Source organism: Xiphophorus hellerii, chromosome 23 (assembly GCF_003331165.1).
Source record: "Xiphophorus hellerii strain 12219 chromosome 23, Xiphophorus_hellerii-4.1, whole genome shotgun sequence".
NCBI lineage: Eukaryota > Metazoa > Chordata > Actinopteri > Cyprinodontiformes > Poeciliidae > Xiphophorus > Xiphophorus hellerii.
This window is the reverse complement of record NC_045694.1, coordinates 586,596-601,322: the sequence shown is the minus strand read 5'-3', so window position 1 is coordinate 601,322 and position 14,727 is coordinate 586,596. Positions and strand designations below refer to the sequence as shown.

General features: G+C 45.1%; 3 protein-coding genes and 2 long non-coding RNA genes across 7 annotated transcripts in view; 2 read left to right on the top strand and 3 right to left on the bottom strand.

The window, feature by feature from the left end:
• LOC116714596 (alpha-1,3-mannosyl-glycoprotein 4-beta-N-acetylglucosaminyltransferase B) overlaps positions 1-14,727 on the bottom strand; it is a 776,799-nt gene that overhangs the window by 220,244 nt on the left and 541,828 nt on the right. The gene's annotated exons all lie outside the window — the stretch shown is intronic.
• On the bottom strand, positions 23-4,056 carry sqstm1 (sequestosome 1). The gene is given in 8 exon segments (XM_032555273.1): positions 23-187; positions 258-432; positions 435-652; positions 720-788; positions 861-993; positions 1,914-2,197; positions 2,819-2,914; positions 3,794-4,056. Coding segments are annotated over 8 exon segments (1,305 nt in total). The 5' UTR covers positions 3,963-4,056; the 3' UTR covers positions 23-26.
• LOC116714630 (uncharacterized) lies at positions 2,921-3,997 on the top strand. The gene is made up of 2 exons (XR_004338099.1): positions 2,921-3,383; positions 3,748-3,997. It is a non-coding gene; the product is annotated as an uncharacterized LOC116714630 (long non-coding RNA).
• On the top strand, positions 4,216-6,136 carry LOC116714621 (uncharacterized). Its single transcript, XR_004338091.1, has 2 exons — positions 4,216-4,381; positions 5,602-6,136. It is a non-coding gene; the product is annotated as an uncharacterized LOC116714621 (long non-coding RNA).
• Positions 5,574-13,036, bottom strand: rnf4 (ring finger protein 4). Of its 3 annotated transcripts, XR_004338086.1 has the most exons (9): positions 12,847-13,036; positions 8,522-8,638; positions 8,267-8,417; positions 8,083-8,165; positions 7,994-8,006; positions 7,817-7,913; positions 7,040-7,091; positions 6,719-6,933; positions 5,574-5,892 (listed from the first exon to the last, which is right to left on the bottom strand). XR_004338086.1 is itself a non-coding variant. In XM_032555290.1 (8 exons), the coding sequence occupies exons 2-8, from the start codon at positions 8,564-8,566 to the stop codon at positions 6,784-6,786; spliced, it is 558 nt and encodes a 185-aa protein (XP_032411181.1). In that variant the 5' UTR covers positions 8,567-8,638; positions 12,847-13,035; the 3' UTR covers positions 5,574-6,783. The 3 variants fall into 3 exon arrangements, 2 of the variants coding, with proteins under 2 accessions (XP_032411181.1, XP_032411180.1); XM_032555290.1 differs by having other exon boundaries at positions 5,574-6,933; positions 8,555-8,638; positions 12,847-13,035; XM_032555289.1 differs by lacking the exon at positions 5,574-5,892 and having other exon boundaries at positions 5,915-6,933; positions 12,847-13,019.

The following is a 14,727-nucleotide window of genomic DNA, read 5'->3' as shown; positions in this document are numbered from 1 at the left end:
TACAGGAAGCAGCTGCTGAGATGATGTCACTGGTGTGGGCGGGGCTGCTTGGCGTACTGGATGGCATCGAGCGCAGCGCCGATGTCGCCGTTCTTGGCCTGCAGCAGGTGAGTCAGCCAGCCGCCTTCGTCGCCGAAGCCCATGGACAACATGGCCGCCAGCGACTCCACCAGACGCGGGTCGGCTTCTGGAGGGAAGGGGGGGGAGCTTAGCGACAGCCGTGGTCATGGCAACCAGAGAGAGAGTGTGCTGCTCACCTTGAGGCAGGTGTGGGTAGAGCGCGGCCTCCCGCAGGCCGGTGGGCCCCTGCTGCGGGGCCCCGGGCTCCGGTGGCTCCCGGCCCTCCGGCTGCAGCGACTGCAGCTCACCTGTGGACGGGTCCACCTCCTTGGAGCTCAGGTGAGTCCACTCCTCGTCAGAGTCCCGGCTCACCTGCAGCCAGGAGTTCTGATCAGAAACTCATTGATCCCTGATCGGTTCCAGGGTTTGTAAAGCTGCTGACTGACCTTTGACCCTTGGTTGACTCCGTCCTCGTTGCTGGCTCCGCCATCTTCGTTCATCTCTACGTCACCTGGCCCTGCGCCGCTCTGAGTGGGCGGGGTCACCTTGGTCTTCTGACCTTCGTGCTCCACGTCGATGTCCACGTCGATGCCTGCAGATGGAGATGACATCACTTCCTGTTCAGCAGGAAGCCCTGAGCGTGTTGTGACATCACTCACCCAGCGGGCTCAGCATGGCGGCCACGCCCTCACCGATGTTCTTCAGGAAGTCCACGCTGGCCTGGGAGGCTGCAGAGAGGTCAGAGGTCAGTCAGCGGACTGAACCTTCAGCTCCAACACATTTCTGTTCTGATAACTGACCAGAGGGGGCACTGCTGTCCGCTGCAGGTTTAGCAGCCCCGGCCTGCTCCTGGTTCTGGTTCTGCTCCTGGTTCTGGTTCCACATTCCACAGTGTCTCATCCTCTTCATCCACTTCCCCCGAGGAAACCAGTGCTGTGGGCGGAGCCAAAACAACCACTTCCTGTTACAACACAGCAGCTCTTCTGATTGGCTCTGACCCACTGTAGGTGGAGCTTATCAGCCAGCCAATCAGGAGCGAGCAGTGATGAACAAACAAAACTGGAAAAGCAGCAAAAACGGCAAACATGAAACGCTGCTTCCAGACCACTAGGGGGAGTCTGCTGCAGTTATTTCCTACAGAGATAAGGTAATAAATAAATGTTTTTCTATAATATTGTGAAAAACGGAGAGTTTGGGAAAAGATATGATGTTCCAGAAACATGATCTGTCGGCTCAAATATCCACTAGGATGTTTTTATTTCTTTTAGTTCACTGTAGTCGTATAAATAGAATAAAAAGAACAAAAATACAGAAAAGGAAAAAAAAATTCTCTTGACTATTTCTTAATAAAAAGTTACTAAAGTAAATTTATTCCTGTGTTATAAACAAATTTGTGGAAAGACGGAGAAATAAAATTCTATGTACCTGTAGTAGTAATTAAAGTAATAAAGAATCTGATTATTATAAGAATAAAAATTATTTTTGTCTGATGGCGTAGATACCTTACAGTCCCATGAGTCCAACGTGCGATTTCTTATTGAATTATAATCAAAATCAATTTAATTATTCACTAGGAATGTGAAATAAATGTTAACTAACATAAATAAATATGTTCTGCTACATATTAATAATGATCTAAAATTATATATTTTAGCACAAATGAGCCAAAGTCACAGATCATGGAGTCAAAGACCATATAAAGTGTTTACTGAGGTAAATGTAGGGTGTTGTTGACTCCCCCTAGTGGTCTGGAGGACGTAGTGTTCACCTCGTTTCATACTTGCTGCTGGTTTTACTCATTGTGACGTTTTTCCAGTTTGCATCAGTCATGCCCCTGCAGTCCCAGGCCTCACCTGCAGGGGGTGCCAGATGGGCAGCAGAGCGTGCTCAGTGTGCTTCCCCTGAGCCTGGCAGGAGGAGCAAAGGTCGTAGTCCGGACACACCGAGCATTTGAAGCGCGTTCCCACCACCGCGCCTTCGCAGCCGTCGCACGTCACGTTAGGGTGGACGGCGGGAGGCGGGGCCATGTGGGGGGGCGGGGCCGTGTGGGCGGGGCCATGATGATGAGGAGGAGGGGGGCCGAAGGCGAAGGGGGGGAAGGCGTGAAGAGGGAAGTCCCGACGGTGCTCCTTCCTCTCTGTGAGGATTCAACAAAACTGAGACGGAGGCAGCATCACACACACACTGTAACACACACTGTAACATACTGTAACACACACACACTGTAACACACTGTAACATACTAACACACACACACTGTAACATACTGTAACACACACACACTGTAACACACACTGTAACACACTAACACACACACTGTACCACACACTGTAACACACACACTGTAACACACTAACACACACTGTAACACACACACTGTAACACACACTGTAACACACACTGTAACATACACTGTAACATACTAACACACACTGTAACATAGTAACACACACTAACACACAATGTAACACACACACCGTAACACACTGTAACACACACACTGTAACACACACACTGTAACATACTAACACACACTGTAACACACTGTAACACACTAACACACACTGTAACACACACACTGTAACATACTGTAACACACACTGTAACACACACTATAACATACACTGTAACATACTAACACACACACTGTAACATACTAACACACACTGTAACATAGTAACACACACTAACACACAATGTAACACACACACCGTAACACACTGTAACTCACACACAGTGACCCCCCTCCCCCACCTACCTCTGATGTAGAGGCGGAACGTGGCGTCCTTCACGAAGCTCAGCCCCATCATCAGCTCATCGTCGGAGGAGAACGCCACCAGGTCTCCATCTTCATCTGAAACATCATGACATCATCATGACGTCACTATCATCAGGAGCCAATCGGAGCAGGCCTCTGTGGCCACACCCACTACAGCACAGGTGTCAAACTCCATTCCTCAAGGGCCGGTGTTCTGCAACTTTTAGATGTGCCTCTGCTGCACCACACCTGAATAGAATAATTCAGTCATTAGCAAGGCTCTGGAGACCTGATCTACACAAGGAGAAGGTAATTCAGCCTTTTCATGCCAGTGTTTTGTACCTGAGGCACATCTAAAACCTGCAGGACAGCGGCCCTTGAGGACTGGAGTTTGACACCCCTGCACTACAGCTTCAGACAGGGAGGTTACGTGACTGGAACCAGAACCTCCTGAGGAACCGGGTCACCTGGTTCTGATTTGTTAAAACGTCCCAAACAGAACCTGATCGGCTGGCCCAGTTCTGGTTCTGAGCCGACTCGGACAGAGGGAGCAGACCAGAACCAGGTAACTATGGCGGCCATCTAGAGATGCAGAGGAGTCCGACCAATGAGCTGTCGGCACATTAAAGGAGACGGTCTCCATGGTGATGAGGCATTTGTTTACACCCAGAGGAGACAGGACAGGTGTACCAGCTGAGGGGCGTGGCAGAAAAATCAAACAAGGTCACGTGACCTGAGAGTTTACAGGTCGGACCAGAACAACTGGGTTTGGTTTTACTCTGAAACCAAAACACCTGGAGAACATCTGGAGAACACCTGGATCAACCAGAAAACCTGGAGAACCTGAAATACACCTGGACATCTGGGGCTCCAGCTGCCTGGAAACACCGGGCCTGAGGCTGACCTCTGAACTCTTCTCATTAAAACAGTTAATCCAAGCTGCGTCAGGACGTGTGCAGGTCACGTGACGCTCACCTTTATAGAAGAGGCTGTAGGTGGAGCCGCTCAGGTTGGAGAAGACGGCCGCCACCTTCCGGCTCAGGTACTCGAAGCTGCAGGAAACCTCCTGGTCCACCGCGAACCGGCGGATCTCCTTCACCTGCTCGTCCTTCCCCAGCAGGTAGGCCTTTACTGTCACCGACATCCCGACCGGAACCGAACCGAACCGAGAGAGAGAAAGAGAGAGAGACGGGCCGAGCGGATCAGAACACGAACTCGACAAAGTCTGAAAGTTTGTGACGCAGCTTGAAATCTCCGGCCTTTTATGTTTACTTCCGCCCCCGACGTCACCGCTGCCTGGCGTATGCGGGCTCCCATTGGCCCGCTCGGAGTCCCGCCCTGACCGACGGCAGGCTGCGGGATGAGCCGTGCGGGACTTTCCAGCGAGCCGCGTGACCGGCCGGCCAGATCATGGAGGAAAAACACCTGAGTCACGGTGACGATGCGCTACGTCATCATTAAGGTTGTTGAAGTCCATCTACGTGCGAAGACAAAACACTTTTTTACACCTGAAAAATACCTGAATACCACCTGTAACCAGACGGAAGTGATTCTACCTTACAGGTTAGGGCCTCAACTTGTCAAAATTATTAATAGTAATAAGAGTTATAATATTGTTCTGCACCAGAAACAGGTTTCATGTTCAACCAGAGGTGTCAACAATATCAGGCGGTAAAGATTCACCTTTATGACGCCATTGACCAGCCAGTAATTATTGGCAGCCTGCTCTAATTCCCTCTGTAGTCCATCAGTTATCTTCACTAGAAGTTTCATTATACTATAACTAGGCCACAAAATATTGAAACTTATAAATACATTACACCACTAAGATGAAGCTATATGTACATATGCAATAGATAATAACATATAAGATTTTTTTCTCACAGAATCAGAGAAAAATTTGTTCAGTCAAAACTGAACAATTTTTGACCTTAAATGAAATGAAACGTCTGACAAGAAAAAGACCCAAAAAAGAGATTTGATGAAAAACATTGACTTAAAAGATATAAAGACGTAATAAATGAAGTTACAGCAGAAATATATTTTCCACAGTGAGTGAATGTCGTCTGAACACTAAACATTCCGCTTTAGCTAGCTGGTTGCTAGCCTCCAAAAAGTATTAACTCTGACCTCAAATTAAAAATACGTAAATGTATTTATCTAGAAACAGATCCAAAATGTCAATAAAGATATGCATTAAGCTTATCTCTATATAGGTTACTGGTTTGCGTTTGTTCGCCATCATAAGCCAGGCTACTAGCTGACCCAGCTACTAGCTGACCCAGCTACTAGCTGACCGAGCTAGTAGCTAAAAAAGAAGCTAATTTCACTTTAACGTCACTTTCCCTGTTCCAACCTGCTGGTGTGTAAATGATTTTAAACAGATGTTGCTTCTTAAAGCATATGGAGGAAAAACACCGAGTCACGTTTCTAACTGGCATTGCTTTTTGTAGCACATTTCAATTAAAAATAAATAAATCAATAAAAAAACACTCTTTGTGCTTTTAATATTTCTACATTATTTAAAAAATATATATTTTATGCTTACAGTAATTTGGGGGTTGGGGTTCCTCCTAGAACACACCTGCAGAACTCAATCAGAACCAAACAGTAAAACTCCCAAACTGACATGTTTTCATTTATTTATCTTTAATGTTTTGGAAAAGTCAGTGTTATAAATAGAGCAGTAGAACAAAACAATAAAATCAAACATGTCAACCAGTCAGTGACCTTAAAAACTTCAGTAATCTTTGAATGTTGTCATATGTTTGTGTTTATTTTAGGAATCATTCAGGCGATCCAAAGAACCAGCACCGGTTCAGTTAGATGGAACAGAACCACGGATTCAGAATCTGGCTCAGGGTTCTGTGGAGGATCCAGAAGCTTCTGGTCTGCTGTTTGTTTCTCATTGTCAATAAAGTTTCATCTCCCAAAGCAGGAAGTGGGTGAGGCGATGAGTCAGCGTCACGGGATGAAAGCTGCTGATGGATCATGACTCGGCAGGAAAACTGAAGACCCAGATGTGATCCGGAAGAAGTTTTCCGTTCTGCTCCTTCCAGGTCATCCACCTTCAGCTGACCAGCAAAAACCAAGACAGACAAGTTACAAGTTTTTATTTTGCTTTAAAAGATCAACTGGACTAGATCCTAAAAAAACGGCCATTTTGATTTCTGTGCCAACAGTAAACAGTTAGGATTTAACTCCTGAGTGAGTTTAGAACTGATGATAAAGTTATGTTGAATGCAGACAGAAACGATAATTAGCATTTTTATTACAGTTGCAGATTTTCATATAAATGATTAAACAGCAGAACCCTGAGGAACTCCTTCAGAAGTGATTTCTCCCCGACACGTAGAACTTCCAGAGTCTCCAGAACCTTTTTCAGATCCAGAACAGTTATTCCCATCGGACCGGTTCTGTTGTGACGAGGTAACTGCAGATTTATGGACCTGATCGGTTCTGGTGCTCCCAGAGTCCAAACAGCAAGTAAAAATAAACTTTGGAGGAAATTAAATAATTTGAGAACAGATTTTATTTAAAAAGGTGACAGATAAAAGTTTAAATTACAGATGAAATGAAATGACTAAACCGGAACCAGAACCTTCAAACAGCAGCTGCAGGACTCACTGGAGTCACACCACGCCCCCTGCTGGACCTTCTGCGGTACTCCTTATTTTATAAGAATGAATTTTAGAAATCAAAACAATGGAAACCATGATAGTTTGAATTTAGTTCTCTGAGTTGAGTGGTTGACCTGGTGGGCGGGGCCTGATGCCATCTGACCAATCAGTCAAGCAGCCGTTGTTACTCCATAATATTTAATAGGAAAACATCATTCAATCCGCCATCTTTAAACCCAAACTATAAAAAAAAATATTTTCAGCAACCGCTGCTGATTACTGTCGACGATGACGCCACTGAGGACAGCCAATAGCAGCTCAGTCCGCTGATGATGTCACCAGGTGTCAGATGTAAAGAGGGTGGTACTGGCGCGAAGTGAGCCGCTTCCTGCAGGTGGGGCAGGTGTGTGATGATGTCAGAGCGTCCCTCAGACACTGGCTGCAGAACACGTGGCCGCACTTCGTGGAGACGACCAATCGCCCGCTCTCTACGATCTGTGAGGAAAACAAGAGCCAATCAGAACACAGGACTGGGGTTGTAAAGCCCGCCCACCTGACCAGAGAGCAAAGTTCTGGTTCTGATCCGGTTCCGGAATCTCACCTCGGAGTACAGGTCCAGACAGACGGGACAGCTGATGAGACCTGGAGTCAACCTGCAACAGACACAGCCTGAAAGGTTCTGGTTCTGGTTCTGGTGTCCAATCAGCAACAAGTTACTGATGTCAGACCGGAGCCATCTACTTGCTGGAGGGTTGATTTATTTTTAAACGAGCTCAATAGAACCAAACAGCGAGAAGGCCAAAAACAAACAAGTACATGTGACTAAAAACCGGTTCCAACAAGGAGAACCCAGAACACACCGGACCTGACTGGACCCGGCCGGAACCATGACTAAGACCCAAAGTTAAAGATTCTGAAGAAAAATCTGGGCTGCACAGTGGAGCAGTGGGTAACACTGTTGCAGCAAGAAGGTTCTGGGTTTGATTCCCGGCCCTTTCTGCATGTTCTCCCTGTGCATGGTGGTTCTGTCCGGTTCTCCGGGTTCCTCCCACAGAAACATGACAGTCAGGTTGATTGGTCTCTACATTCTCCTAAGTGAGTGTGTGTGTGTGTGTGTGTGTGTGTGTGTGTGTATGTTTGTTTGTCCTGTGTCGTCCTGTGATGGACAGGTGACCTGCCTCTCGCCTGAAACGTCTCGCTAGCGACCCCAACAGGATAAAGGTGGAAGAAAATGGATGGATGGAGAAAAATCCAGACCAAGCAGGGATCAGTGTAATACCTGGACGTGTATCAGCAGGGATCGGTGTAATACCTGGACGTGTATCAGCAGGGATCGGTGTAATACCTGGACGTGTATCAGCAGGGATCGGTGTAATACCTGGACGTGTGTGCAGTAGAGGTGATGGCAGCTTGAACGACAGTGGGCGCGTCTTCATCTTCATCACTGCTGAGTACATAGCTCTCACCTGGAGGCCCTGATGGAAGAACCAAGAAGGTCTGTTACTGGTCCGGTACTGGTCCAGTATGAGGTCATGACAGCAGATCCAGGTTTTACCTTCGTCCACCAGCTGGGGGCAGGAGAGAGAGAAGCAGAGTTATGTGTGTGTGAAAAGCAGCTTCCTGTCGGTCGGTCGGTTTGTTTACCAGCTCCGACTCGTTGTTGGTCGTCAGGTCAACCACAGCAGACTCTGATCCCTCGCAGGTGAGGTCCACCACCTCCTCCACACCTGGACACAGCAGAGCCACATGAGCCGGACCGTTCTGCAGAACCTTCAGCACAGACCGGAGGTTCTGGACCGGTTCCAGGTTCGTCGGGTTCTACACCGACCGTCCTCGGCGCCGTCCATCACGTCGATGGGCTCCGTGGGGGGGGCGTGGTCTCCGGCGCCGGCTGTCCTGCGGGTCCGACCGCTGGCCGCTCTGCTGGTCTTGGTTCTGGAGACCAGAGAGTTTCCGGCGGGCCGCCGCTTCCTCTGAGCCTAAAACACAGGACATGATGTCAGCAGGGGGCGGAGCCTTCTTCACCTGGACAGGTGCAGCCGCTCAGAGGTCTGCAGAGCGATCAATAAGAGCCATTGATCACCTGATCAGGTGGCTGCAGATCCAACCGACTCACCGAGCTGCTCATGTCCTGAAGAGGTCCGAGGTCCAATCAGCTGTCTGGGTTCAGTCCTGGATCCAGGTGATCTACAGGTTTACTCTGTGTGAAAACATGGAACAGACATTTCTGACTGGTTCTGGTTCTGGTTCGGACCAGAACCAGGACCAGAACCTGGAGGTCTGAAGTAAGAACTAAGGGAAGTTCGGCCCTCTCCATCATCTACTGTTTGTTTTTTAATAAACGTTTTGAACGATTGTGCAGAATCACGTGGCAGAAACGTTCAAGAACAAATGACGTCTTCCAGGCTGAAGGCACATAGAATTATAAGAAAAATAGTTAAAAATATCAATAAATAACATTTTGTCAGACATCAAACAGAGGAGAAAGAAAAATGACAAAAAGCAAAAAGAAAGAGGAACTAGTTCTGAAAAAGATCCAGTTCATTATCAGCTGATTTTCCTGCTTGTTCTCCATCAGTTTTAAGGCTCTGAAGGTTTTTAAAGTCAGTTTTTCTATTTTCACATTTACAGGATCAGCAGGTTGTTCAGTACCAGATCGGTTCTGGTCCAAATGTTACATCCTCTGTTTTTAAGAGGTGAGGCAGGAAGAGTTTAGTTGAGATCCAGACCTGAAAGTTTCCCCAAAAGGTCCATCTGTTGGTGTTAAAGTTGAATCTTTGTGGTAAAAATTCCCTGGATGGAAAAACATTATTGAGGATTTTAAATGAATTTTTTTAGCTTTAGAGGAGATTTAAGGTCAGCAGTTCTTAGGCCTGTCGCGATAAACGATAAATCGATTAATCGTACGATAAATTAAAACTATCGACGTCATTTCAATTATCAGCATTATCGTCTCTTCCGCCCTTTTTCTCTTTCTGTTGATGACACCGAATGAAAAAAGGCTCAACTCCGGTTCTCTCCACTGACTCCTCCCTTCCTCATTTCCTTAGTGTAAAGCCCAGCGCAGACTACACGATCTTAGAGCTGTCGGCCGATTGTCGGCCCATTTTCAAAACCTGACAGACCAAACATTAGCCGACAGAAATCCTAGCTATAACGGTTCGATCGGGTTCGTTCCTGCCGTGTGGTGTCCAACAATGGGCACAAAATAATGGCTACAAGTTCAGTGAACTAATTTTAAAACCAGGCATTAATCAATGCTTTACTACAATCTACCTGCAATGCATGTGGCTAGTGTCAGCGTAAAGTCCTGACTGAATGAAAATCATTAGAACCTATTTACGTCACGTTAACGAAGAACAGCTGAAAAGTTACCGGGTTTATCAACTGCGGTAGCAATTTCGCTCCAACTCCTCCTCTTGTCATTTCTATATTCTTTGCATGTTGAATAAACATTAATGTTGTTTCCACATATCATCTCCAATGTCCGCTGGACTTCGGGTTGCTCCGTGTCAGCTGTTTGGGATTCCCCTCCGTAATTTCCCTTCAGAAAGCGCGGAGGAGAATCCTCGCTTTCTGATTGGCTGCCTGTCACATTCAACAGGAAGCGTTAAAGATCCCAGTGGGAAAACCCCTGATTTGGATCGGAGCGGCAACGACGATCTACCGTAACACACCACACACTCTTAGAAAGACCAACGATCTAAGATTGTTGTAAGGGGAAAAATAGGAGCAAAAAATCATGTAGTGTGAACTATTGCATCAGGTAGTCGATGTGCCCATCTTCTCTATTTAAATCTAATTATTACTGAAGGGCAACATAATATACAGACTTCATAATCTGCACTCTTTTGGTTGAATGCAGTATTTATTTCCACTTTGGCTTTATGTTTAGTTTTTATTCAAGTACATTTTTTATTAATAGAGACTGAGAATCCATTTTATTTTTGTTTTTGGTTGTTTTGTTTATTTTGTTTATCAGCTCCAGTGTTAAATATTCTTTTGAAAATAAAGTGTATCTATCTTTGGCAAGAAATCACATGCATTATTACATCATTTCCATTAAATCAGTGTAAAAAGGTCTTCAGACAATATTATCGTTTATCGCAATAGTTTTTTGAGACAATTAATCGCTCAGCAAAATTTGCTATCGTGACAGGCCTAGCAGTTCTCCACTTATTAACCTCTGAACCAGGAAACAAATTTAAAATGGGGTTTTTATTTGGTCAGACAGGAAATATAAAGTTAGATAGAAGCTGACTCATCTGTTTGTTAGTTACTTTTGTAACTTTTTTAGATCCAAACAGTTGAAGTAACTGAAGGTTAGCTGACAGAGGGGTCAGAGTTCAGAGTGAGCGGTCCAGATTATAAGCCAAGTTCCTCAACCAATCTCCATTATCATTTAGAAAATGTCTTGTGGACCAATTTCCCCTCCAGCGATGCGAACACAGAGAATTATTCCTGCAGCTCATCTCTGCTGCTCCAGATGGAGTTTGGTGAGGAGTGAAGCTGTTCATGTTCAGAAGAGGCAGATCACTTAACAGGAAGTCTGTCGACACCAAAGTCACATCTAAGAACAAAATCTATGCATCCAGTTTTTAAACAAACTTTTGGGGAGACAAAACCAGAAACTATTTCCCTTCATTAGAAAAGATTTCTAATGAAGGGAACCAGTTTGTGGTGTCATCAGCTAGTTATAATTTTGGTAATCAAAAACGTTTAATTTAGGTCAATTTGAGTATTTTATGAAGATACTCATCACTTCAACGGCAAGATGAAGAGGAAGGGAGAAACATTGCAGCTCTGTTTCACTGGGTTTCTATTATTCTACAGAAGTTGTTGTTTTTAAAGGTTTTGTTGGCTCTAGTGGCCTTTATTTGAAAGTAGTTTGACAGGAAACAGGTGAACAGAGAGAGGAAAGACATGCAGCAAATGTCGCCAGGCCGGGAATCAAACCTGTGACCACCGCCACGAGGACTAAGGCCTCAATACGTGGGTCGTGCCACAGCACCATTCTACAGAGGTTTGTCCAAATCCTAACAAGTGTAAAACTTGAAAAACGAAAAACAAACTGATGCTCCAACATGTCAAAGGCTTTGTAGAAGGAAAAGGATGAAACGTTTATCCTCAATCAGGTCACTGTATTCAGGTAAATCCTGCACCAGCCTGATGGTATCATCTTTAAACATAAAACCTGTTTGGTTTCAGAAATAACCTCCATAAGGCCAGTCTTTAGTCTGTTTGTGTAGATAAATGTCAGTAGTTTATAATCACAGTTTAGAAGGTGGTTGTCTAGAACCTTGCTGTCTCTTCCTGTTTGGGTTTCAGGGTGATGACGCCCTGCTTCATGCTGGGAGGAAGTGAATTATTACATAAGATCTTTAAACACCTGGAATATAAATTCTGAGAACATCCCAGAAATGTCTATAGATTGGCAGTAAGGCCGTCAGGGCCGGGGATTTATCCAGTTTCAAGCACATGGTGGCGCTGTCTAGTTCTTCCATATTAATATCTTTGCTGCAGTTTTTCTTGAAATCCTCATAGATTTGAGGGACAAAGTCTTTGACTAGCAGAAGGTCGCAGTCTGGGGTTGAAAAAGAGGAGCAATAAAGGTTTTGACAAAAGTTGCAAATTTTCTTTGTAATTAGTTTGGTCTGAACATTCATTGTTAATAAGGGACTGAATGTGTTTTTTTACTTGCTTTCTCTTTTCCAGTCAGCAGAAGAATGAACTGGTTTTTTCTCCATTTTCTTCTGGATCTGATAAAAGCTCCTTTCTTTCGTAGATTGAGTCTAATTTAGCTTGTAGGTCAGGAGGTTATTTTTGTCAGCATCAGATTATTTACTAACCTTACGTCTTCCAGGTCATTGTTTTTTATTTTATTTTATTTTTTAGGCTTTTGCTAAAAGAGATAGAGTAAGCCCGTATCTTATATTATAAGTATTCTCATTTTTTGGTGTAGGTTATTATTGAATCGTCTCCGATCATCTATTGTTGACCACTTCCTGGTTCATCCACGTCATCAAGGCCTCGACCAATCACGGTTCAGATCCAAACGAGAACATCTTACGGAGTGTAAATACAGGTTTGTATTCCAATTCTTTATGCTAACAGATTTTATTGTGCCATAAAAGACTGATTATCAGGTTCATATCCACAGAACCAGACGGTTCTTTCTATCCAAACGGAATTTTAAACCATTTATCCTTTGCAGCCACCTAAACACAAAACCATCCAACACCACTGTGTGTCAAACACCTAAAACATGACCAGGTAGCCGGCATGTGGTCGGACCGGCTCCGGAACCAGGACCTAGCAGCAGCTGTCGCTGTGGGAAAATGCTTCAGTTTCCCACAGAAGCATTTTTCGCCACAACACCGCTGTTAGCCATTAGCCTTCCTGACTCACCACCAGCGGGTCCTCCAGGTGTGTTCCGGGACCCACCGACACCTGGAAACAGATCCTTCTCAGAATGGATCACTGCAGTCCGGATTACTTTGGTTCCGATCTGGAGAAGAGAAGAACTCGGACTCAGTCCCGCTGAATCTGACACTAACGGCAGCTTCCTCTCTTGTTCTGTTGCAGCGGAAGTTGTTGCCCGGCAGAGGCCTCATCAGCGCCCTCTGCAGGATGGAAAATAATCAGGAAAACTTGTTTTTAAAGTTTGGCTTGGCCTCAGGCCTTTCTGTAAATCCTAAAAAGTTTCACATTATGTTTGATTCTGTAACAAAAACAGGAACTCTAGAAATGACGTTGATGATGAAGGTAAGTCCTTGTTTCCGTTGGTGAAGCGGAAGAAAAACAAAATGACTCGTTCCGTTTCTGCACCTTCAGCCGTCTTTCCGATTCACTGAGGAACGTTCATCAGAAACTTTTATTAAACATGACAGATGTCTTCTTTAAACTGATCAATATACACTCCTGATCAAAATCTTAAGACCAGTCAAAAAATTGCAAGAATTTGCATTTTGCACTATTGGATCTTAAGAAGGTTCTAAGTAGAGCTTCACAATGTTAAAAGAAGAAATCAGCGTAAGAGACAAAACCTTTTGAGCTGGGAATTAATTGAAAACTGCATTTATACTCAAACATGATTTTTTTCAGCTGATCAAAAGTTTAAGACCATAGCTCAAAAAAACCCGAAAACCCCCCAAAACAGAAACAAAGTGTCAAAAAAAAGGACTCAGTAATGAGTAGCTCCACCATTCTTGTTGATGACTTCAAACAATCGTTTAGGCATGCTTGATGCCAGTGTTTCCAGGAGGCTAGTGGGAACGTTGCTCCAAGATGGCTTCACGAAGGGCATCCACTGTCTGGAACTGATGTCCATTTTTGTAAACTTCCCTTGTCATCCATCCCCAAATGTTCTCAATTGGGTTTAGATCCGGGGAACATGCAGGATGGTCCAAAAGAGTGATGTTATTCCCTTGGAAGAACTCCTTTGTCAGGCGGGCATTGTGAACTGCAGCATTGTCCTGTTGAAAAACCCAATCATTACCACACAGATGAGGGCCCTCAGTCATGAGGGATGCCCGCTGCAACATCTCCACATAGCCAGCTGCTGTTTGACGCCCCTGCACAACCTGAAGCTCCATTGTTCCATTGAAGGAAAACGCACCCCAAATCATGATGGCGCCCCCACCACTGTGCCGTGTAGAAAACATCTCAGGTGGGATCTCCCTGTCATGCCAGTAACGTTGGAAGCCATCAGGACCATCAAGGTTAAATTTTTTCTCATCAGAGAAGACAACTTTCTTCCACCTTTCAATGTCCCATGTTTGGTGCACCCTTGCAAAGTCCAAACGGGCAATTCTGTGGCGTTGAAGAAGACGTGGCCTTTGAAGAGGTTTTTTGTTTCTGAAGCCCTTCTCTCGCAGATGCCGTCTGATGGTTATTGGGCTGCAGTCAGCACCAGTAATGGCCTTCATTTGGGTAGAGGATCGTCCCGTGTCTTGACGGACAGCCAATCGGATCCTGCGGCTCAGAGCTGGTGAAATTTTTTTGGGTCTACCACTTGACTTTTTTGTTCCATAACCCTCAGGATCGTTTAAAAAATGCAAAATGACTGTCTTACTGCGTCCAACCTCAGCAGCGATGGCACGTTGTGAGAGGCCTTGCTTATGCAGCTCAACAATCCTACCACGTTCAAAGTCAGTGAGCTTTTTTGCTTTTGCCATCAGGAGGTCTTGACAGTGTAAAGACTTCACAGAAAATGACATGGAATCCAGATGTTTGCACAGCTTTTGGCTTTTAAAGACTATGGTCTTAAACTTTTGATCAGCTGAAAAA

Excerpts from the sequence above, each read along its gene's own strand:
- rnf4 (XM_032555289.1), bottom strand. The coding sequence starts at position 8,566 with ATGAGCAGCTCGGTGAGTCGGTTGGATCTGCAGCCACCTGATCAG. Across the intron at positions 8,418-8,521 it reads ATCTGCAGCCACCTGATCAG|GCTCAGAGGAAGCGGCGGCC; the intron begins GTGATCAATGGC and ends CCTGTGTTTTAG. Across the intron at positions 8,166-8,266 it reads GATGGACGGCGCCGAGGACG|GTGTGGAGGAGGTGGTGGAC; the intron begins GTCGGTGTAGAA and ends TGCTGTGTCCAG.